Source organism: Acipenser ruthenus, chromosome 29, assembly GCF_902713425.1.
Source record: "Acipenser ruthenus chromosome 29, fAciRut3.2 maternal haplotype, whole genome shotgun sequence".
Classification (NCBI taxonomy): domain Eukaryota; kingdom Metazoa; phylum Chordata; class Actinopteri; order Acipenseriformes; family Acipenseridae; genus Acipenser; species Acipenser ruthenus.
The window spans coordinates 3385047-3408333 of NC_081217.1; the positions used below are offsets into that span (position 1 = coordinate 3385047).

General features: G+C 39.4%; 2 protein-coding genes across 2 annotated transcripts; both read right to left on the minus strand.

The window, feature by feature from the left end:
• Positions 1-299: 299 nt before the first annotated feature.
• Positions 300-12072, minus strand: LOC117431870 (protein-glutamine gamma-glutamyltransferase 2-like). The gene is made up of 13 exons (XM_059004057.1): positions 11899-12072; positions 7954-8133; positions 6496-6723; positions 5982-6100; positions 5535-5663; positions 5173-5347; positions 4917-5052; positions 4233-4336; positions 3648-3887; positions 3009-3284; positions 2583-2743; positions 1967-2103; positions 300-1854 (listed from the first exon to the last, which is right to left on the minus strand). Exons 1-13 carry the CDS (start codon positions 12008-12010, stop codon positions 1707-1709), a joined length of 2145 nt encoding a protein of 714 aa, XP_058860040.1. The 5' UTR covers positions 12011-12072; the 3' UTR covers positions 300-1706.
• A 1603-nt stretch (positions 12073-13675) lies between these two features.
• On the minus strand, positions 13676-23161 carry LOC117431854 (protein-glutamine gamma-glutamyltransferase 2-like). The gene is made up of 13 exons (XM_059003492.1): positions 22907-23161; positions 21486-21665; positions 19796-20023; positions 19282-19400; positions 18705-18833; positions 18343-18517; positions 18087-18222; positions 17579-17682; positions 16961-17200; positions 16261-16545; positions 15835-15995; positions 15219-15355; positions 13676-15102 (listed from the first exon to the last, which is right to left on the minus strand). Exons 1-13 carry the CDS (start codon positions 23019-23021, stop codon positions 14955-14957), a joined length of 2157 nt encoding a protein of 718 aa, XP_058859475.1. The 5' UTR covers positions 23022-23161; the 3' UTR covers positions 13676-14954.
• Between the last annotated feature and the right edge of the window lie 126 nt (positions 23162-23287).

Genomic DNA, 23287 nt, shown 5'->3' on the forward strand with positions numbered 1-23287 from the left:
CATGATCGCTCAGCAATGATTGTTGTGTAATTAAGGAGGGACTGTCCATATTCTGGTGTTACTCATTTACTGTAAAATCCATCATTTTTGTATCTTGCATCTGTGTTTTAATTCAGCGTTTTGATTGTGACTATTGTAATCAAGAAAATGAAAAACCAAATCTCCACCAGCCAATTATCCTTGGCTACCCTCTCCCATTATCTATCCTCTCCCATTAGCTACCCTCTTAGATGATCTACCCTCTCACATTAGCTACCCACTTACAGTGTTTTCGGTCAATGATGAAAAGACAAACAAGCTTCTGAAGTGCAGATGTTTATTTGTATTTGATATATTTTAAGGCTGTAATATAATGCAATATATATATGAATATAAAAATATATGCAGAGTCAGACATTTTAGCCCATTTACCTTTTTTTTCTGGAACACCTCAATAAAATGCATGCTAAGGAATTAATATTACAGTTTTGGGTCAATGATTTAATAACACTTGTGATGGACAAGATTGCGTTTGTGTTGTAATGATTATCAGACCAGGGCTTTGATAGTCACAGTGACAGATTACCTTTTCATTTTTATACAGTATACAAGTGTTTTATTACTTTGTTACTTGATTGATTCTTATAGCATAAACATTTAAGACACGCTGAAGCAGTACAGATTGAAATGTACCAGCAAAAGTTTCTTCATGATTGAACTAAACATGAAAATAAACTTTTGGTTTTTATACTTTTGGTTTTAGATTACAACAAAAACAGAACTATGTATCTTTCAAAGGCACTTCATTATCTAACACAGAGCCAAAAGTCATCATTCTGGATTTGTTATGCTTCCATTTGAAATTCTCTCTCTTTCTTTCACATTTTGTTGTTTCTTGTAGTTCGTTCACAATATAGAGATCTACAGTGGGGGATATAAAATATACAAACGTATCCTTATTGGCATAAATTCTTAAGGCGAGTGCTAGAGCATTCCTGTCAGAAAGAGTCTAAAGAAGACTCTTCGTATGAAGCTAAAAAAAAAATTGTCTAAACAAAACTAAAAAACTTGCAACTGAAACCACAAGCACTGAAACTGAAATGCAAATCACATTTTGAGCATGCTTACTTCTTAGAAAAACACTTCACTGAGAAAAACAGAAATGCATTTAAGATTACATTTCTTTTAAAAAGCAGATTTAATACTAGTGAAATTTGTAAAATGTAATACATACACACAATATTCACTTAACATATTTTGAAATTAACCACCAAAATTGACACTGTGAGTATTATTAATTGCATGAAACATTTCTGGCACAATAATAATAATAATAATGAAATAAAACACCCAGAATCAAACACAAGGTATAATGGTGCATATTGATTCTAGATGAGTTATCAGCACTTGATATGGGTTGGGCAACACACACACACACACACACTGTTGAAACAGTTTTAGAGCTTGCTGAGGTTCACAGTGTGAGCATTGTTACTGTTACATGATAGCCTGGCTGCAATTTTACATACATAGCCCGGTGGGGTGTTGGTTGATCAAATCAACACTTTAGTTTCTTAACATTTTTACCATGGTTGTAAATATCACACATTTGCTTCAGAACAAAACATACAAATGCCACCCTTCTTGTTTCTGAAAGGTTAGGGAGTCTTGTGATTTGGTTCAGAGTTTAGCGCCCCCTCTCTTCTTCATGTCTTGCAGCTGACAGCCTATTTGCCGATGATGATGTTCTTGTAACCCTTGACATCACGCAGCTTGTTGCTGTTGAAATCCACAACCAGCTTCCTGAGCCCTGACTGCTTTGGGGTGAAGTACACTTTCACCTTGGCCTCCTGGCCAGGGCTGACCGATGCAATGCTAAAAAGAGAGAAATACAAATATTACCTGATCTACTATGGCAAGCCAAATGGTCATTTAGAGATCTCGCTGCATGGCACAGTCCTGCATTTCTGTATTGGAGGTAACTTACGGTTCTTGGATTGCCTTTCCATCAGTGAGGTTGGCCCCCTCCACACAGAACAAACAGCCTTGCAGCGGCTCAGACAGGGGGTTCTTCAATGTGATCTCGGCAGCCAGTTTGCGGTTCTGTTTCGGTTCACCCAGTATCTGAAAAGAAACAAACAAACTACAGTTTCCTACCTTGAAGGACCAGCAAAGTAAACATTTTAATAACATAGCGAATGAGAAGGACCTTATTCAGTGTCATGAGACTTGAAGACAGGCCACATCATGAGAGTGATATGATCATTGCACTGATACTGCACTCATTAATATCATCAAGCAGTCTTGGGCTTGCTAATAGCTTCATACTGATGACTTTTTTCCAATGTAAAAAAGGTCACGTTGATTATTTTCTGAGAACATTAGAGTAAATGGGTTTTAATGAAGTTGTTCTAAATGTTTTCTTGTATTACCTGCTGTTTTTAAATAATTTTAATAAACCTCCAAACCTCTGTGAAATTTGTTGGAAATGAACAACATTCTTTAAAACAGTAAGGTTTTGTGAATAGCGACGTTTATCCAAGAATCTCAAAATGTTCATACTTCAAGTTGAATCTGGGTGTGGGTATTAACAATGCATCTACCTTAATTTTAATCTCGGGGTTCTCCAGATAAATGTCCCTCACTGCCAACATAGCATCCTTGGTTTCATAGTCGATGAGAAGAGCTACCAGCTTGATGAGGTTGTCCTCTGTTATGGCTTCACAGTACTTGCTGTAATTTAGTCTTAGGGGGATCTGCTTCTCTGAAATCAAAGAAAATCAGTTCATTTTCACAGGCAAGATCTTTACAGAACGTACAACAAACATGAGATGTTGTATGGTACCAATCTATCCCACTCGTATAGTAAAACAAAAGGTTCAAACCTTTAAATAAAAATGTATATGTAATCGAAAACAAAAAGTTAGTGGGGGAGCTGGAGGTTTCAAAATAGTCTCTCATTTCTTCTTTGCTGAAGTCTGGGAAGTCTCAGTATGACATTGGGGAGAGTGTATTGCAGTGGACCTCACCTTCGTTAGGTGGGATCTGCATATTGAGCAGGTCCTTCATGCCACACTCTTCCCCCACGGTGCTGTTGTAGCGGGCAGCACGGGCACAGAACATCAGGCGGCACAGCTTGGGCTTGGGCGTGTTGTTGGTGACAACTGCGTAGACATCGAAGTCACACCCATTCCTCATGCCCTCTGTCACCTTGATCTTGAGGTGCAGGCCTGGTGCGGGCTTTGGTTTCAGCAGCATGTTCTGGTGGTTGGCTTTCTCAAACACATGCCTCTCCTCCTCAGAGCCTGGTGTAGAGTGAAATGTATAGGTAATCTTATGAAAGAAAATGTGTTAATGCTAAACCAGTTTGCTGGAGCTGACACTGGCATAAGTAGAGTTGCTCAGGCAAATCCACTTTGCCTTAGGATAGCAATGATAAGTGCAGGAATGTATGGGGGAAGGAGAAGACATGGGAAACAATTAGCCACAGTAACCCTGTAAAAGAGAGTAGTTTGTGGTTGGTTGCACCTGAATGGAGTCACAGCTGAATAACTAATTATTATAATTATGAGAATGACAACTGTGTAAATATAAAATTAATATGAAACCATTCTAAAGTGCTTAGCATTAGCACTTTTGAGGATGCATTTGGAGGAACTGCCCCTTACCCTCAGGGTACTTGTATAAATGTGTGATGTCCTCTCTGACGTCTTTGCCCACGCTCTTGGTGCTGATGCGCTGGCCTACCCGATTAAAGAAACTCATCTTCTTCTGGCTGCCGTCTTTGTGCTTCACCCAGTACACCACGTCTGCATTGACCTCTGCAAACACAAAGGGGGCGTCGTACTTGAAGGTCAGCTCTCCTTCCTTTATTGCTTTTACTGAGATAGGCCCACAGCAGAAAACTCCTAAAGAGAGGGAGAGAGAGAACAGGATTTGCAGCGGCTGATACTATATTGAAAGTAACCGCTATACAATCTAAAATGAAGACTGTATCAAAGACTTTTATATAAAATGTGGCACACTTTTTTTTTTTTTTTTTTTTTTGTTACAAATACGTTGTAGACAAACTGATCAGGAAATTACCCAGGAGCATAGTTAGGACTGCAGCATTAATTCTTAAACCAGCTATTCAGAAAACTCTGTAAGCCTTGTAATTCAAACAATAAAATCGGTCTTGCCGTCTTTTTTTTCTGGGACGTTCAAGGAAACTGAACCTGTCCTGATTGGAACAAGTGGAGCTAAAACATTACCTTCACTTCTCTCCTGGGGGGTCGGGTCACTCGCCTGCCATCCATCAAACCCTGGTTTGAGGTCTGGGCGGGTCATCCAGGACTCTACCCAGCAGTGGAAGTTCCTGCAGGGGGTGGTAAACAACGTTCACTGTATTGTAGGGTCTCCTATACTAAAAAGTGGGGGCGGGTACACTAGTGGCTTTGATGGTTCAGTAGGGGACCTAAAAAACATGTGGTGGATAAACTTGATAACCCACAAACATATCAGTTAACATAAAATGTATTTGGTTGCTAATATGAAACACGTATAGGCTAAAAATAAATTAAAATATGGGACTTCAAGTTCTTCCAGGACAGCCCTCCTGGATCTTTCCTGCTTCTATATCAGTGTAGACTATGTCTGTGGCTATGTATACAATTAATTGCGACCTGTGTTGAACTTTAACGTAAATATTTTGATAGTGCGTTCCACATGCAATGTAAGCACTGAGTGAGAAGGATGAGCATTCAGAAGGAATTACATCGACAGTAATTAGCAAGTTGGAAGCTACATGAAATAGAAAGCGGCTAAACATTCAGCAAAACGTTTTATAAATACAGAACTGTGTGCTTCATTCCCAAAGCTCTTTACATCATTATTTCTTGAAGGAAAACAAAAGCAGTCTTCAATTTTTAATGTAGTAATACTTTAGGGTTTCTTACCATATAGAATCTCGAGTTTTTTTGATTATGGTCCCGTTTTCATCATAGTATTGCTCAATGATCAAGTTGCTGTTGCTGTCGTGGGCAGACAGGAAGTTTGTGACAACGCGACTGGGGATCCCCAGAGCTCGAAGAACTGTGAGAATCAGATTGGAAAATTCCATTTAAAAATATCCCCGTCAGTTAGAAATGGTCGTCTTATCACGGTTCTGCTTCAGGAATCTGATGCACAGCACCGGTAATGAAAACATCGTACCTGTACAGCCGACTGCAGCGAACACCCAGCACTGGCCGTACTTGACTGGCTGGCAGTACGACCCACACCAGTTCCGGAGAATCTCCACACTGCCATTCCAGCTCATCGGGTTCACCCCGTCAGAGCAGTCACCCCAGTTCCCAGCCAGCACCCCCTTATCATCATTGCAGTTTATCTGGAAACGAGAAATCACACCTGCATTCCACTGGCTTCCATCTCCCAAGATCCAGTAGAAAGTGGCACTGATAGAAACACCTGCCACTTGTACCACGCTGCTTTGGGTTTGTTTTACTGTCTTATTGTGATGGTTCCAGATCGTTGATATGTTACTCACCATCACATGTGTTCAATGTGTTACTCACCATCGCGCTCACCACCCTGCTCACATAGATCGGGTCGTTTCTTTTGGAGCAGTCCTGGTCTGCGTTACTTAAGTATTTAGGGTTCATGTCCAACACTTGCAGGCAAGCATCCAGGATGCCAGGTTCAAACTAGATGAGGAGGAAACAGAAACGCAGATCCCAGTGAACGTAAGTCACAGAAAGACCTACATTCACCCTAAAGATGTGTTCTTGGCACGGTCATATTTGAAAAAGAGACTAGTTGCAATAATTTTTTTTTTTTTTTTTTTTTAAACCCATGTATTGATTTCTGAGGTCAGAAAGCAAAATAAATTAGTGAGGAAAGGCATCTCTTCCTTTGGGTGATTTTAATTATGTTTATTATGACTTGAAAAGAAGCGTCACCAGAATGATCAACAACAAAGCAAGTTGGTGGTGTGCCTACACCCTGCACTCGAACCCTGATACCTGTCCAAAGTTCCAGGCGCAGTGTGTAATGTGTTTTTCAGTTCCGCGGAAGATCAGTCCATCCTGAGTCAACACGTACTCTTTGAGCTCTTCCTCGTCCTCCATGTACACGGAATCACCTGTAGATAAAAACAGCAGAAAGCAAGGTAGTAGACAACATGTGACGGTTCTGTGGAAAGCTTTGTGCTTTCTATTGTGTGTGCCGCATTGATTAATGTACAGTAATGCTCTTCTGGCTGGCCTGCTGAAATCGGCCCTATTGAAACTTCAGCTCTTTAACAATACACTGCCCACATATCCAGTCCACCAAATTTCCACTGGCTTCCAGTATAATTCTGAGGTGTCGGTGTTAAGTTATCAGAACATTCTTGGCTCACTCCACAGTAGTCTTCAGTAGCTGATGACGCTCCACTCTATAAATGCTCTGCGGTCTGTTAATTCACCTTTGCCAGCAGCATAAGCTGGTGGTAAACCTGCTTTCACATTGAATGAACTAACTAGAAAAGAATGTTACCTGGACACCAGGGGTTAAAGAGCAGGATGAAGTCTCCGAGCCGGGTGCTGCCGCCCTGCGTCATTGTCAGCGAGTAGCGGCCAATCCTGGCGTCGGGCGGAGAGCAGATGGACAGGGACACAGTGTTGCCCGAGTGGCAGGACACCGCCGCACTCCACTGGTTCAGATCGACCGCGCCCGAGAGGGAGAACTCTGTCTTGGTGCCGGCTGACTCACACGGGCAGGGGCCTGCAGAGTAGAGGCAGAAAAAAAAGAATGAATTACTGTTTCTAATAATATTCCAGTAAAAGTAAGAGAACCCGTGAAAATAGCTAATCTGTTTGTAATAGTGGTCTTGCACATGCATTTCCTAAATGTTTCCTCCAGGGTCTGGAGACTTGCTGTACAAAATCGAATTATGTAAAATCCATGCTTAAAGCATCTACAATACCGATATTCCAGCACAGACATTGGGTGATCAGATCTAAGGAAAATCTATCAAGACCCGCCACCTACACAATAATACTTTTTTCCAGTCTTTTTCTAATGTTGGACACAGTGCTGTATATTGAGGCTGGCAGCATTGGTTATTTATGTTGGCAGTCTAGACTAGCCAGCCTGCTTCAGAAAATGTCGTAATTTTAACAGAGAACCGACACGGCAAGTGAATTTGAGAGTTACTGGCTGAATTTGAACATTGTAGTACTGGAAAGAAACACAGGAAATGATGTGTTTTATAGGGCGGGATAGAAAAATGTGGCAGGGAACTGTTAAATCATAACCTTGATGAGATCTTATAATATTAAATGTCAAAAAACAGTTAAGCAAAGATGACATTAACTATTACTAGCTGAACAACTGCATTCCAGGGCTATAGTGATAACCATTTAAGGCTAATCAGTGAGTCTACAACTTTCTCAGATGAGCAGCAATGTCATGTTACATTTGTGATCGCTTACAGTATACTGCCTTGTTTATCTGCAAGTGGAGCCAGCATACACTTCACTTTCTATGAAGTCACCAAGCTTTCTGACCGGAGAAACGTTGGTAACCATTTCACCATGATGTTCCATTCTCATGGCATGGTACTTGTTACTGCTTCATGGCTTCTCTAGTGCCCCGTTCACAAATCACTTTTTTGTTTTATGGCATTAACAGTCGACAAATGTCAAGAATACCTAAATGTATTAAAGAAGCCAACATATGCAGGTCTGGAAATAAGAATCCTGTTGCATAGCAGTTTCACCCATTCCACTGAGACTGGAGTATCAGTCAGGATGCATATTGTTTCCTGAGTGCAAACATTCTGCCAATATATATATATTATATATATATATAAAATTAAAAAAAATATTTTTTATAATTATTATATAAAGTGTTTTTAAAGTTTTTAGTTCATTTTGACCGTCATATTCTAGGTTTTAAGATCCTAAAAGGTCTCCTTTTAATTTGAGCTTCCGCAGTATTGTGAAAGGTTACCTGTCTCGGCGACAAAGCTGAAGGTGGTCACGCCAGGCTGGAATTGCCCAGAGCGGAGATGCAGGGTGATGGTGAAAGGCTGGCCCCTCCTCACAATCAGCCGATCTCTGCCGTTCAGGTACGTTCGGTGACCGAAGTTGTTTATCTCGCATTCCAGCTCGCACCTCTCAATGTCCAGAGCTGTGAACCAGAGAAGAAAATAGAGCGTCGGTTATGGGCATCTGTATCGGGCATCATAGGGAGTCATTCTAGACAGTCTAACTTGGCCAGGATTTACCAATAATATCTATCTCCTCTAAAACACCTTGAGGTGCTTGTCATGAAATCAGCCACAGGAATGTGCAAGGGGATTAGTAAACAGCTGCTCAGCATTACTGTGCTGCTGTGGGGGAAGAAAACATTCCTAAGTGATTGTGAGGAAGCTAATCATCAGGAGGTGCTGTGTGCCCCGCAGAAAGTGCATCATTAAACAGGCACAGAAGTGGTTTATATTCAGAAATAAAATAGTGACCGTGTCCACTCTGCTCAATATTTACGCTATTTTGAATCCTGTCTCCTGAAGCTTGCTGTATTATTTTTTCTGGGTCTACACACATGCTAGTGAAAAGCAGGCATTCTAAAGCTGTAAAGTCTGGAAAACCCTTGCTTAATAGAAGGGCTTTTATATGTTACAGTCAAACCGTTTCCAAGCCCCATGCTCCTGCCAGTGCTGGCAACGAGTGCTAGGTATATAAACAGAATGTTTGTTATTTAAAGACTATATGCAAAGACTTGAATGGTTCAACAGAACCTGTTTGAAATGATGTGCAACCCTTTGAATGAACATTTGGAGCTGTAGTAGTAGCAGTAGTCGTAGTCATCGTCTCAGTAATTGTTTGAGAGTGTAACCAAAAATAGAAAAGATACTCTTTTTGAGTCTCTGGTGTGGCTATGATCACCCTGTCAGCACCACAGGTGGATGAAGACTTTCGCCAAAGTGCACAGCAGACCATGATAACATCACACTGTTGTCTAAATAGGACTGGCGCCTCTGGCATTGCAGTAGTTGATGGAAAATGATCAATTAAATCCAAATGCAGGTGAATGCTGTGGGCTAACTAATATACCATAGTGGCCTAATGTCAAGGTACTTCATTTTTGGAACAAGGTAGTTCTCGTTTATTTGAATTGCTAAATTTGAGCTTGCACTCCAACTTTGAAAAGCTGCTGTTCCCATTTGTCCTCCCAAAACTCTGTAAATCCAATGCAGAACAAAGGATCCCGATGATACAGGATCAACAACACGGCTAAGTAGCCTCTTCTATCAATATCCAGCCAGCACCTTTTTTTGTTATCAAAAAGTCAGTCCATTTACACTATGTTGTACTCGGACTGAATACAGCACATTTTCATCAAATAAAAGCATTGTAAAACATTTGGGTGGCGATAGCAAAGTTATTCCTTGCTGTGCCACTAGAACACTGCAGTTTGTAAAGCTGTAAATACTGTATCTGTGAAGCTCAAAGAAGCTTGAAAGAGAAAGACTACCCTAAACTTTACTTTGGGTTTTTGAAATTCTCAGCTGTTTTTTTTTTTTTTTTTTTTTAAACAGTTCTGCTGTTAAAACATCTTTCAGTTCAAGGACACAAGTTATGAAGGCTCACATTTCATACTGCCTGATAAGGTTGGGCTTTAATGTCCAATTTTAGCAAGAAAATGAAGGCTCAGGGGAGATGTTATCTACTGTGGTGCTGGAAAGAGCAGAGGAATCTGCATTGATTGAATGCTTTAATCCTGGGGCTGGGAATGCAGCTCCCCTGGGGTTCATTAGGTTTGTAATCTGCTAGCCCTTGGAAAGTTACTGAATGGAGTTGCAGCTGACGTTTTTAGGGTACCTAATCAGTGGGGTTTAATTGACGGTAATAGAAGCTGCAGGCACTGTGGCGGCTGGGCTTGCAGCACTGCAACGCAAAGCAGATTGCACAGGGACCTATTAACCCTTATACACGTTTATCATAGTGAAAACACACAGTAATAAAGCACAGTGAAAGCATAATAAAGTATAGGTAAGCTTTGTAAAGAATAACGAGGCATGGTATTAATAAACATGGCAAACCAGGGTAAAAGTTGGGAGAGAAATGCTAAACAACAATTTAAATTCAAAACGCTGCAGCTTGCATTTAAAATTGATAACTTTTTTTTTTTTTTGGCAGGGCTAGTTTTAAGTAAATATTAAGATAACACCAAACCCAGCTGAAGGCAGCTCACATTCAACTGTTTACACTTTAGCAAAGAATTATACACAGTGACAAAGTTTATAATCGTAAATCTACAGATCTACAGTACATAGTATTTCTTGCTAACTGGCAATAAATAATCTAGATTGTATACATTTGTCTGTATTGGAAGTTACCGGAAAAATATCTTAAAATGGATTTGTTTTTTTTAACTTTTACAATTCAGTTGTGTTGCCTCTGTATTGAGTCTGTATGATTTTCCTTTAGTGGTCTCACTCTCAAAGCATTTTTAAATTAAATTCAGCACTGAGTGATCTATACTATACTGTTCGAGACACTTGCCTAGCAACCCATTTTAGATAGTTGTAGTTTGCCTTTCAATTACATATTAACACATTATTATTATTTATTTCTTAGCTGATGCCCTTATCCAGGGCGACTTACAATTGGTACAAGATATCACATTATTTTTACATACAATTACCCATTTATACAGTTGGTTTTTTTTTTTACTGGAGCAATCTAGATAAAGTACCTTGCTCAAGGGTACAGCAGCAGTGTCCTTACTGGGGATTGAACCCATGACCTCTGCTGTGTTTAACTCATTCAGTTCCACAGGTTCGGCATTTTTAATGGACCAGTTTTTCCTTATTATTTTAAATGTCACTTTTTTGTGAGCTAAACTATTTTTCGAGAATTGCTTTGCAGTAATTTTAGCGAGTATTTGTCTTTTACAGTATATGCGTTTCCAGACCCAATTGTAAACTGCATAATAGTGCAGAATTAATACATTAATATTCCATTGTAGAGTTTACATTGCATTGAAAAAAGAAACGTTTTCTAATTAGAAATCTGACATACAAACAAAAGTGACGTTTACATATTTTGAAACACTTTTCTATAATACCAAACATGCTTGTTGCACAATTAAAGATTATAATTATAATAATAATAATAATAATAATAATAATAATAATTTATTATTATTATTATTATTGGTTAGAAAATGAGTAAATGAAACGGTGACTAAAATAGTTGAGTACCCCATTTAGTCAAATGAACTTAGTTTTTTTTCGTGTCTTCTGGTATATGCTATATTGGTGGCATCAGTGTTAGTGTGTATTCCTCTCCACAATGAATCCCTGCTTCTCTCATAGCAACGCACAGTCCTAGGCTGCATTATAAATGCTTCCATCTTCATAATTAACATGTATACAAAATACCCGTTTTTAGACCCCAGGGAATTCAGAAACAACACGCTTCCCACAACCCTTTGGCTCTTCAAACATTCTTCAGATATTTGCTGATTTTCAATTTTAAATCGTTGCCTTAAAAGGTATTTTTAACGCGCAAATAATCATATCCACAACGAAACGATCACGTTTTCTTGTTTTTAATACACTCAAAACAAAATAAATCTCTTAACCACCCGTTTGAATTATATTATTTAGTTCATTGCAAAAGACAGTTATTAGTTAACTACATATCCGAGCTGAAAGAAAGTCTTCAAATAAACAGTGCCAGCATTATTACGATGCAAGCTGTCCCTCCTAAATAAACGTGGATCCAAAGATCGCTACTTATATAACTTAGTTAAATATTTTCCAACAGCTGCAAACAGATTACTGTGTAACATGCACAACATTTGTATAACCTTAAAATGAGTCTATTTCCATTTAAAACTGATTTGATACGTTTTCAGAAATAAGCAAGTCTTTAGTTTACTCACCTGCCATTGTTGTTATCCGAGGGTGATTTAACTGTTTGTTCTGAACTACAGTAGGCTGCTGCTTCTGTACCTTGCAGGACAGTGTGGTTGCTGTGCTGTTGGTTCCATTCATTTATAGCTTGAGTCAAACACGTCACAGTGCTGCCAGATGTAGACAGCCCATTGAAATCCGAGAAATGCATTAACCAACTTCTTCCAAGAACACCTGTCCAGCTCTCCCACTTCAAGTTGTGTCATTCGCCTACTTTTACAGTTATCCAAAATAGTAACAGTGACCTCTAGTGAATAAACTTGACAATTGTCACTTCTCAGTAATATTTGGGATTTGTGACAGTAGTTTATCCTATGGACTGTATTGTAGCGTTCCCCATCGACTGACTCCACAGAGGCACTCCGGACCACATTGTTCAGGTACAAAGAAATATTTATTGCCCTTTTAAATGTTTACACTATACCAGCCCACTCTAACAGTGTACTGGAAAGTTAAAATTAGCTCAGCTCTGCCGGGGCTAACCCCGCGCACCCCTATATAATCATTTTTTATCCCGCCCACACGAGAGTCAATCTCCTATCATAATCCCATATTAAACCCACGAAAACACTCATGGGACCCCCACTTGTCAACCAAGAACCCCCCTAACGTGCTATAGGCATGGTGTGTGTCTATGTAGAACCACCCTGGGAGCAGGCGCGTCCCTAATCCTGTTTCCCCTTTTTCTACAATGGAGGTGATAGCACGTTACAGCATCGATGAATAAAACTGACTTTGCTTTAGGCGTTTTTTATTTATTTATTTATTTATTTATTTATTTATTTTGCTAAATTGGGGAAGCAAAAAAAAAAAAAAAATAGTAGTCAGTTTTGAAAGTTAACTCTCGGCTACTTGCCCGCAACTTGTATATTATCTGCATTAGGAGTATTGCTCTCATAACAAAAATACAAAGCAACACAAACTAGCATGTGGTTCCATTATAGCAGCGACTTGATTCATTTTAGAATGCGAGATATTTCATAATTCTGTCTTTTGGCAGATTTTGGGGGAGGTGTAGGAATAAGTACATCCTTTAATTTAATTGTTCAGGGACTACCAGCGGTGTTACTCTGGAACCCGGATTTTTGCACAATGAAATCACACACTCTCTGAATTAAGAATTTGACTAAATATAACTGATTTCAAGGCATTCTTGAATGGCATCTGGCATACTTGGCCAATGTGTTGCAATACATCTGGGAATAAACGTAAAACATCTTTTGATTTAATTTTTCGAGAAATAAATTAAAGCCTTTGTTTTTCCTAGGAATGTTAATATCCTTAATGTTTACACTTTAGGATTTAAGCACTGTTTAAAAACGTTATCCCTGTAAGGAATCAGGACAAACGCTAAATTGCTCACGATAGGCCTATATTTAAATAAATACAGACACTCATAAGAACAAACGAAGTAACGTATTGTAATAATGACCAATTAATTTACATAAAACTTTGTTTGAATACACACCTATGAAGGCATCTAGCCACAATGTCTGCCATTAAAAAAAAAAAAAAAAATTAAAATGAAGAAATAAATCAAGTTGTACTTTATTATATATAGCAGTTTGGAGTAGTGGTTAGGGTTCTGGACTTGACCGGAGGGTTGTGGGTTCAATCCCAGGTGGGGGACACTATATATATATATATATATATCTATATATATATATATATATATATATATATATATATATATATATCACTAACTATATATATATATATATATATATTAGTGACTTTACTGATGGGCGCATGAATTGGAACACCTCAATAAAATGCATGCAAGGAATTAATATTATTACAGTTTGGGGTCAACGATTTAACAACACTTGTGATGAACAAGATTGAGTTTGTGTTGTAATGATTCTGACCAGGGCTTTGATAGTCACAGTAACAGACTACCTTTTCATTTTTATACAGTATACAAGTGTTTTATTACTTGGGTACTTGATCGATTTCTTATAGTATAAACATTTAAGACACGCTGAATCAGTACAGATTGAAATGTACCAGCAAAAGTTTCTTCATGATTGAACTAAACATGAAAATAAACTTTAGGTTTTTATACTCTAAAGATTACAGCAAAAACAGAACTATGTATCTTTTCAAAGGCACTTCATTATCTAACACAGAGCCAAAGGTCATCATTCTGGATTTGTTATGCTTCCATTTGAAATTCTTTTTCTTTCTTTCTTTCACATTTTGTTGTTTCTTGTAGTTCGTTCACAATAGAGATCTACAGCGGGGGATATAAAATATACAAGTATCCTTATTGGCATAAATTCTTAAGGCGAGTGCTAGAGAGTCTAAAGAAGACTCTTCACATGAAGCTAAAAAGAAAAGTTGTGTAAACAAAACAAAAAAAACTTGCAACTGAAACCATAAGCACTGAAACTGAAATGCAAATCACATTTTGAGCATGCTTACTTCTGAGAAAAACACTTCACTGAGAAAAGCAGAACATGCATTTAAGATTACATTTCTTTTAAAAAGCAGATTTAATACTAGTGAAATTTGTAAAATGTAATACATACACACAATATTCACTTAACATATTTTGAAAATTAACCACCAAAATTGACAATGTTTAAGTACTATTAATTGCATGAAACATTTCTGGCACAAGAATAATAATGAAATAAAACACACACCCAGAATCAAAAACACAAGGTATAATGGTGATATTGATTCCAGATGAGTTATCAGCACTTTAGATATGGGTTGGGCAACACACACACACACACACTGTTGAAACAGTTTTAGAGCTTGCTGAGATTCACAGTGTGAGCATTGTTACTGTTACATGATAGCCTGGCTGCAATTTTACATACATAGCCCGGTGGGGTATTGGTTGATCAAATCAACACTAGTTTCTTAACATTTTCTACCCTGGTTGTAAATATCACAAATTTGCTTCAGAACAAAACATACAAATGCCACCCTTCTTGTTTCTGAAAGGTTAGGGAGTCTTGTGATTTGGTTCAGAGTTTAGCGCCCCCTCTCTTCTTCATGTCTTGCAGCTGACAGCCTATTTGCCGATGATGATGTTCTTGTAACCCTTGACATCACGTAGCTTGTTGCTGTTGAAATCCACAACCAGCTTCATGAGCCCTGGCTGCCTTGGGGTGAAGTACACTTTCACCTTTGCCTCCTGGCCAGGGCTGACCGATGCAATGCTAAAAAGAGAGAAAAATACAAATATTACCGTATCCACTATGGCAAGCCAAATGATTATTTAGAGATATCTCACTGCATGGCACAGTCCTGCATTTCTGTATTGGAGGTAACTTACGGTTCTTGGATTGCCTTTCCATCAGTGAGGTTGGCCCCCTCCACACAGAACAAACAGCCATGCAGTGGCTCAGACAGGGGGTTCTTCAATGTGATCTCAGCAGCCAGCTGGCGGTTCTGTTTCGGTTCACCCAGTATCTGAAAAGAAACAAACAAACTACAGTTTCCTACCTTGAAGGACCAGCAAAGTAACATTTTAATAACATAGCGAATGAGAAGGACCTTATTCAGTGTCATGAGACTTGAAGACAGGCCACATCATGAGAGTGATACGATCATTGCACTGATACTGCACTCATTAATATCATCAAGCAATCTTGGGCTTGCTAATAGCTTCATACTGATGACTTTTTTCCAATGTAAAAAAGGTCACGTTGATTATTTTCTGAGAACATTAGAGTAAATGGGTTTTAATGAAGTTGTTCTAAATGTTCTCTTTTATATTACCTGCTGTTTTGAATAATTTTAATAAACCTCCAAACCTCTGTGAAATTTGTTGGAAATGAACAACATTCTTTAAAACAGTAAGGTTTTGTGAATAGTGACGTTTATCCAGGAATCTCAAAATGTTCATACTTCAAGTTGAATCTGGTTGTGGGTATTTACAACACATCTACCTTGATTTTAATCTCGGGGTTCTCCAGATAAATGTCCCTCACTGCCAACACAGAATCTATGGTTTCATTGTTGATGAGAAGAGCTACCAGCTTGATGAGGTTGTCCTCTGTTATGGCTTCACAGTACTTGCTGTAATTTAGTCTTAGGGGGATCTGCTTCCCTGAAATCAAAGAAAATCAGTTCATTTTCACAGGCAAGATCTTTACAGAACGTACAACAAACATGAGATGTGGTATGGTACCAATCTATCCCACTCGTATAGTAAAACAAAAGGTTCAAACCTTTAAATAAAAATGTATATGTAATCGAAAACAAAAAGTTAGTGGGGGAGCTAGAGGTTTCAAAATAGTCTCTCATTTCTTCTTTGCTGAAGTCTGGGAAGTCTCAGTATGACATTGGGGAGAGTGTATTGCAGTGGACCTCACCTTCGTTAGGTGGGATCTGCATATCGAGGTCCTTCATGCCACACTCTTCCCCCACGGTGCTGTTGTAGCGGGTAGCACGGGCACAGAACATCAGGTGGCACTCCTTGGGCTCGGGCGTGTTGTTGGTGACAACTGCGTAGACATTAAAGTCACACCCTTTCTTCATGCCCTCTGTCACCTTGATCTTGAGGCCTAGGCCTGGTTTGGGCTGAGGTTTCGGCTGAGGTTTCAGCAGCTTGTTCTGGTGGCTGGCTTTCTCAAACACACGCCTCTCCTCCTCAGAGCCTGGTGTAGAGTGAAATGTGTAGGTAATTGTATGAAAGAAAATGTGTTGGTAATGCTAAACCAGTTTTCTGGAGGTGACATTGGCATAAGTAGAGTTGCTCAGGCAAATCCACTTTGCCTTCGGATTGGAATGATAGAATGATAAGGCATGTGCAGGAATGAATGAGGAAGTAGAAGATATGGTAAACAATTAGCCACAATAACCCTGTAAAAGAGAGTAGTTTGTGGTTGGTTGCACCTGAATGGAGTCGCAGCTGAATAACTAAATTGTATTATAATTATAAGATAACGACAACTGTGTAAATATAACATTAATATTAAACCATTATAATGTGCTTAGCATTAGCATTTTTGAGGATGAATTTGGAGGAAATTTCGCGACGATATTGCCCTATTAGTTTGTGCTGCCCCTTACCCTCAGGGTACTTGTATAAATGTGTGATGTCCTCTCTGATGTCTTTGCCCACGCTCTTGGTGCTGATGTGCTGGCCCACCTCATCACAGTAACTCATCTTCTTCTGGCTGCCGTCTTTGTGCTTCACCCAGTACACCACGTCTGCATTAACCTCTGCAAACACAAAGGGGGCGTCGTACTTGAAGGTCAGCTCTCCTTCCTTTATTGCTTTTACTGAGACGGGCCCACAGCAGAAAACTCCTAGAGAGAGAGAACAGGATTTGCAGCGGCTGATAGACTGTATTGAAAGTAACAGTGTACCGCTATACAATGTAAAATGAAGACTGCAATAGACTTTTTGTGTGCTTCTTATATAAAATGTGACATTGGCATACTTTTTTTTTTTTAACAAATACGTTGCAGACAAACTGATCAGGAAATGATCCAGGAGCATAGTTAGGACTGCAGCATTAATTCTCACTGTATGATCTCTGGCCAGAGCCATCGTAGTCACATTTTTATCATTCTCTTTTTCAGCTAGCTATTCAGAAAACTCAGCCTTGTAATTCTTTTTTTTTTCTGGGACGTTCAAGGAAACTGAACCTGTCCTGATTGGATCAAGTGGAGCTAAAACATTACCTTCACTTCTTTCCTGGGGGGTCGGGTCACTCGCCTGCCATCCATCAAACCCTGGTTTGAGGTCTGGGCGGGTCATCCAGGACTCTACCCAGCAGTGGTAGTTCCTGCAGGGGGGGGGGGGGGGGGGGGGGGGGGGAAACAACGTTCACTGTATTGTAGGGTCTCCTATACTAGAGTGCTGCAGGTCACTAGTGGCTTCGATGGTTCAGTAGGGGATCTAAAAAACATGTGGTGGATAAACTTGATAACCCACAAACATATCAGTTAACAAAAAGTGTATTTGGTTGATAAAAATGAAACACGTATAGGCTCAAATAAATTAATGTGGGTCTTCAAGTTCTTCCAGGACGGCCTTCTTTACATCATTATTTCATGAAGGAAACAAAAGCAGTTTTTAATGTAGTTGTTTCAGAACTGTAACTTCTTTCTTTTTTTCTGTGCTAATGATTTAGAGTAAAAAGCTTTGAGAATCTGTCTATGTATGTTATAATACTTTAGGGTTTCTTACCATATAGAATCTCCAGTTTTTTTGGTTATGTTCCCATTTTCATCACAGTAGTGCTCAATGATCAAGTTGCTGTTGCAGTCGTGGGCAGACAGGAAGTTTGTGACAACGCGACTGGGGATCCCCAGAGCTCGAAGAACTGTGAGAATCAGATTGGAAAATTCCATTTAAAAATATCCCCGTCAGTTAGAAATGGTCGTCTTATCACGGTTCTGCTTCAGGAATCTGATGCACAGCACCGGTAATGAAAACATCGTACCTGTACAGCCGACTGCAGCGAACACCCAGCACTGGCCGTACTTGACTGGCTGGCAGGCCGACCCAGACCAGTTCCGGAGAATCTCCACACTGCCATTCCAGCTCATCGGGCACACCCCATCACAGCAGTCACCCCAGTTCCCAGCCAGCACCCCCTTATCATCATTGCAGTTTATCTGGAAACGAGAAATCACACCTGCATTCCACTGGCTTCCATCTCCCAAGATCCAGTAGAAAGTGGCACTGATAGAAACACCTGCCACTTGTACCACGCTGCTTTGGGTTTGTTTTACTGTCTTATTGTGATGGCCCCAGATCGTTGATATGTTACTCACCATCACGTGTGTTCAATGTGTTACTCACCATCGCGCTCACCACCCTGCTCACATAGATCGGGTCGTTTCTTTTGGAGCAGTCGTGGTCTGCGTTACTTAAGTATTTAGGGTTCATGTCCAACACTTGCAGGCAAGCATCCAGGATGCCAGGTTCAAACTAGATGAGGAGGAAACAGAAACGCAGATCCCAGTGAACGTAAGTCACAGAAAGACCTACATTCACCTTAAAGATGTGTTCTTGGCACGGTCATATTTGAAAAAGAGACTAGTTGCAATCATTTCATGATTTTTAAAAAATATTTTTGATAAATTGATGGCCACCTTGTGAGTAATAAAAACTTTAGTAATGCATTTTGTGTTTCAGTAGGCAAGTCAAACAAACACATTCCAGTGCACCAACTAGTATATTTGGCCTAACCACACCTGTTTAATCCCATGTATTGATTTCTGAGGTCAGAAAGCGAATTAAATTAGTGAGGAAAGGCAGATCTTCCTTTGGGTGATTTTAATTATGTTTATTATGACTTGAAAAGAAGCGTCACCAGAATGATCAACAACAAAGCAAGTTGGTGGTGTGCCTACACCCTGCACTCGAACCCTGATACCTGTCCAAAGTTCCAGGCGCAGTGTGTAATGTGTTTTTCAGTTCCGCGGAAGATCAGTCCATCCTGAGTCAACACGTACTCTTTGAGCTCTGCCTCGTCCTCCATGTACACGGAATCACCTGTAGATAAAAACAGCAGAAAGCAAGGTAGTAGACAACATGTGACGTTTCTGTTGAAAGCTTTGTGCTTTCTATTGTGTGTGCCGCATTGATTAATGTACAGTAATGCTCTTCTGGCTGGCCTGCTGAAATCGGCCCTATTGAAACTTCAGCTCTTTAACAATACACTGCCCACATATCCAGTCCACCAAATTTCCACTGGCTTCCAGTATAATTCTGAGGTGTCGGTGTTAAGTTATCAGAACATTCTTGGCTCACTCCACAGTAGTCTTCAGTAGCTGATGACGCTCCACTCTATAAATGCTCTGCGGTCTGTTAATTCACCTTTGCCAGCAGCATAAGCTGGTGGTAAACCTGCTTTCACATTGAATGAACTAACTAGAAAAGAATGTTACCTGGACACCAGGGGTTAAAGAGCAGGATGAAGTCTCCGAGCCGGGTGCTGCCGCCCTGCGTCATTGTCAGCGAGTAGCGGCCAATCCTGGCGTCGGGCGGAGAGCAGATGGACAGGGACACGGTGTTGCCTGAGTGGCAGGACACCGCCGCACTCCACTGGTTCAGATTGACCGCGCCCGAGAGGGAGAACTCTGCCTTGGTGCCGGTTGACTCGCACGGGCTGGGGCCTGCAGAGTAGAGGCAGAAAAAAAAGAATGAATTACTGTTTCTAATAATATTCCAGTAAAAGTAAGAGAACCCGTGAAAATATCTAATCTATTTGTAATAGTAGTTTTGCACATGCATTTCCTAAATGTTTCCTCCAGGGTCTGGAGACTTGCTGTACAAAATCAAATTATGTAAAATCCATGCTTAAAGCATCTACAATACCGATATTCCAGCACAGACATTGGGTGATCAGATCTAAGGAAAATCTATCAAGACCCGCCACCTACACAATAATACTTTTTTCCAGTCTTTTTCTAATGTTGGACACAGTGCTGTATATTGAGACTGGCAGCATTGGTTATTTATGTTGGCAGTCTAGACTAGCCAGGCTGCTTCAGAAAATGTCGCCATTTTAATTAACAGAGAACCAACAAGTCAGTCAAGTGAATTTGAGAGTTACTGGCTGAATTTGAACATTGTAGTACTGGAAAGAAACACAGGAAATGATGTGAGTGTTTTATAGGGCGGGATAGAAAAATGTAGCAGAGAACTGTTAAATCATAACCTTCATGAGTAGTTCTTATTTATTTCTTAGCAGATGCCCTTATCCAGGGCGACTTACAATTGTTACAAGATATCACATTATTTATTTTTTTTTACATACAATTACCCATTTATACAGTTGGGTTTTACTGGAGCAATTTAGGAAAAGTACCTTGCTCAAGGGTACAGCAACAGTGTCCCCCACCTGGGATTGAACCCACGACCCTCTGGTCAAGAGTCCAGAGTCCTAACCACTACGCCACACTGCTGCCCTAAATAGTTAAACAAAGATGACATTAACTATTACTAGCTGAACAACTGCATTCCAGGGCTATAGTGATAACCATTTAAGGCTAATCAGTGAGTTTACAACTTTCTCAGATGAGCAGCAATGTAATGTTATATTTGTGATCGCTTACAGTATACTGCCTTGTTTATCTGCAAGTGGAGCCAGCATACACTTCACTTTCTATGAAGTCATCAAGCTTTCTGACCGGAGAAACGTTGGTAACCATTTCACCATGGTGTTCCATTCTCATGGCATGGTACTTGTTACTGCTTCATGGCTTCTCTAGTGCCCCGTTCACAAATCACTTTTTTGTTTTATGGCATTAACAGTCGACAAATGTCAAGAATACCTAAATGTATTAAAGAAGCCAACATATGCAGGTCTGGAAATAAGAATCCTGTTGCATAGCAGTTTCACCCATTCCACTGAGACTGGAGTATCAGTCAGGATGCATATTGTTTCCTGAGTGCAAACATTCTGCCAATATATATATATTATATATATATATAAAATTAAAAAAAATATTTTTTATAATTATTATATAAAGTGTTTTTAAAGTTTTTAGTTCATTTTGACCGTCATATTCTAGGTTTTAAGATCCTAAAAGGTCTCCTTTTAATTTGAGCTTCCGCAGTATTGTGAAAGGTTACCTGTCTCGGCGACAAAGCTGAAGGTGGTCACGCCAGGCTGGAATTGCCCAGAGCGGAGATGCAGGGTGATGGTGAAAGGCTGGCCCCTCCTCACAATCAGCCGATCTCTGCCGTTCAGGTACGTTCGGTGACCGAAGTTGTTTATCTCGCATTCCAGCTCGCACCTCTCAATGTCCAGAGCTGTGAACCAGAGAAGAAAATACAGCGTTGGTTATGGGCATCTGTATCGGGCATCATAGGGAGTCATTCTAGACAGTCTAACTTGGCCAGGATTTACCAATAATATCTATCTCCTCTAAAACACCTTGAGGTGCTTGTCATGAAATCAGCCACAGGAATGTGCAAGGGGATTAATAAACAGCTGCTCAGCATTACTGTGCTGCTGTTGGGGAAGAAAACAAGTTATTGGTTGGAGTTGCAGCTGACGTTTTTAGGGTACCTAATCAGTGGGGTTTAATTGACGGTAATAGAAGCTGCAGGCACTGTGGCGGCTGGGCTTACAGCACTGCAACGCAAAGCAGATTGCACAGGGACCGATTAACCCTTATATACGTTTATCATAGTGAAAACACACAGTAATAAAGCACAGTGAAAGCATAATAAAGTATAGGTAAGCTTTGTAAAGAATAACGAGGCATGGTATTAATAAACATGGCAAACCAGGGTAAAAGTGGGGAGAGAAATGCTAAACAACAATTTAAATTAAAAACGCTGCAGCTTGCATTTAAAATTGCATTTACATTAGACAGCTTTCCTTATTATTTTAAATGTCACTTTTCTGTGAGCTAAACTATTTTTCGAGAATTGCTTTGCAGTAATTTTAGCAAGTATTTGTCTTACAGTATATGCGTTTCCAGACCAAATTGTAAACTGCATAATAGTTTACATTGTATTGAAAAAAGAAACGTTTCCTAATTAGAAATCTGACATACAAACAAAAGTGAAGTTTACATATTTTGAAACACTTTTCTATAATACCAAACATGCTTGTTGCACAATTAAAGATTATTATTAATTATTATTATTATTATTATTATTATTATTATTATTATTATTATTATTATTATTATTATTATTATTATTAATAATTAATTTATTTATTTAGAAAATGAGTAAATGAAACGGTGTCTAAAATAGTTGAGTATCCCATTTAGTCAAATGAACTTAGTTTTTTTTCGTGTCTTCTGGTATATGCTGTATTGGTGGCATCAGTGTTAGTGTGTATTCCTCTCCACAATTAATCCCTGCTTATCTCCTATCCAAAGATCGTTATTTATAACTTAGTTCAATATTTTGCAAACTGCAAACATATTATTACTGTGTAACATGCACAAACTTTGTATAACATTAAAATTAGTGCATTACCATTTAAAACTGATTTGATACGTTTTCAGAAATAAGCAAGTCTTTAATTTACTCACCTGCCATTGTCGTTGTTATCCGAGGGTGATTTAACTGTTTGTTCTGAACTACAGTAGGCTGCTGCTTCTGTACCTTGCAGGACAATGTGGTTGATGTGCTGTTGGTTGGTTCCATTCATTTATAGCTTGTCAAACACGTCACTTCTATCAGATGTATGCAGCCCATTGAAATCCGAGAAATGCATTAACCAACTTCTTTTCAAGAACACCTGACCAGCTCTCCCACTTCCGTCCCACAGCCCACTCGTGTTTCCTAGAAACATACTTAAAAAAAAAAAAAAAAAAAAAAAGTTGTGTTATTCGCCTGCTTTTACAGTTATCCAAAATAGTAACAGTGGCCTCTAGTGAATAGACTTGACAATTGTCACTTCTCAGTAATAT

Coding starts and splice junctions, on each gene's coding strand:
- LOC117431870 (XM_059004057.1), bottom strand. CDS start 12,010: ATGAATGGAACCAACAGCACAGCAACCACACTGTCCTGCAAGGTACAG. Junction 5,053..5,172: donor CGCTGCAGTCGGCTGTACAG/GTACGATGTTTT, acceptor TGATTCTCACAG/TTCTTCGAGCTCTGGGGATC. Junction 4,337..4,916: donor AAAACTCGAGATTCTATATG/GTAAGAAACCCT, acceptor CACCCCCTGCAG/GAACTTCCACTGCTGGGTAG.
- LOC117431854 (XM_059003492.1), bottom strand. CDS start 23,021: ATGGAACCAACCAACAGCACATCAACCACATTGTCCTGCAAGGTACAG. Junction 18,223..18,342: donor CGCTGCAGTCGGCTGTACAG/GTACGATGTTTT, acceptor TGATTCTCACAG/TTCTTCGAGCTCTGGGGATC. Junction 16,546..16,960: donor TTTATACAAGTACCCTGAGG/GTAAGGGGCAGC, acceptor ACTCTACACCAG/GCTCTGAGGAGGAGAGGCGT.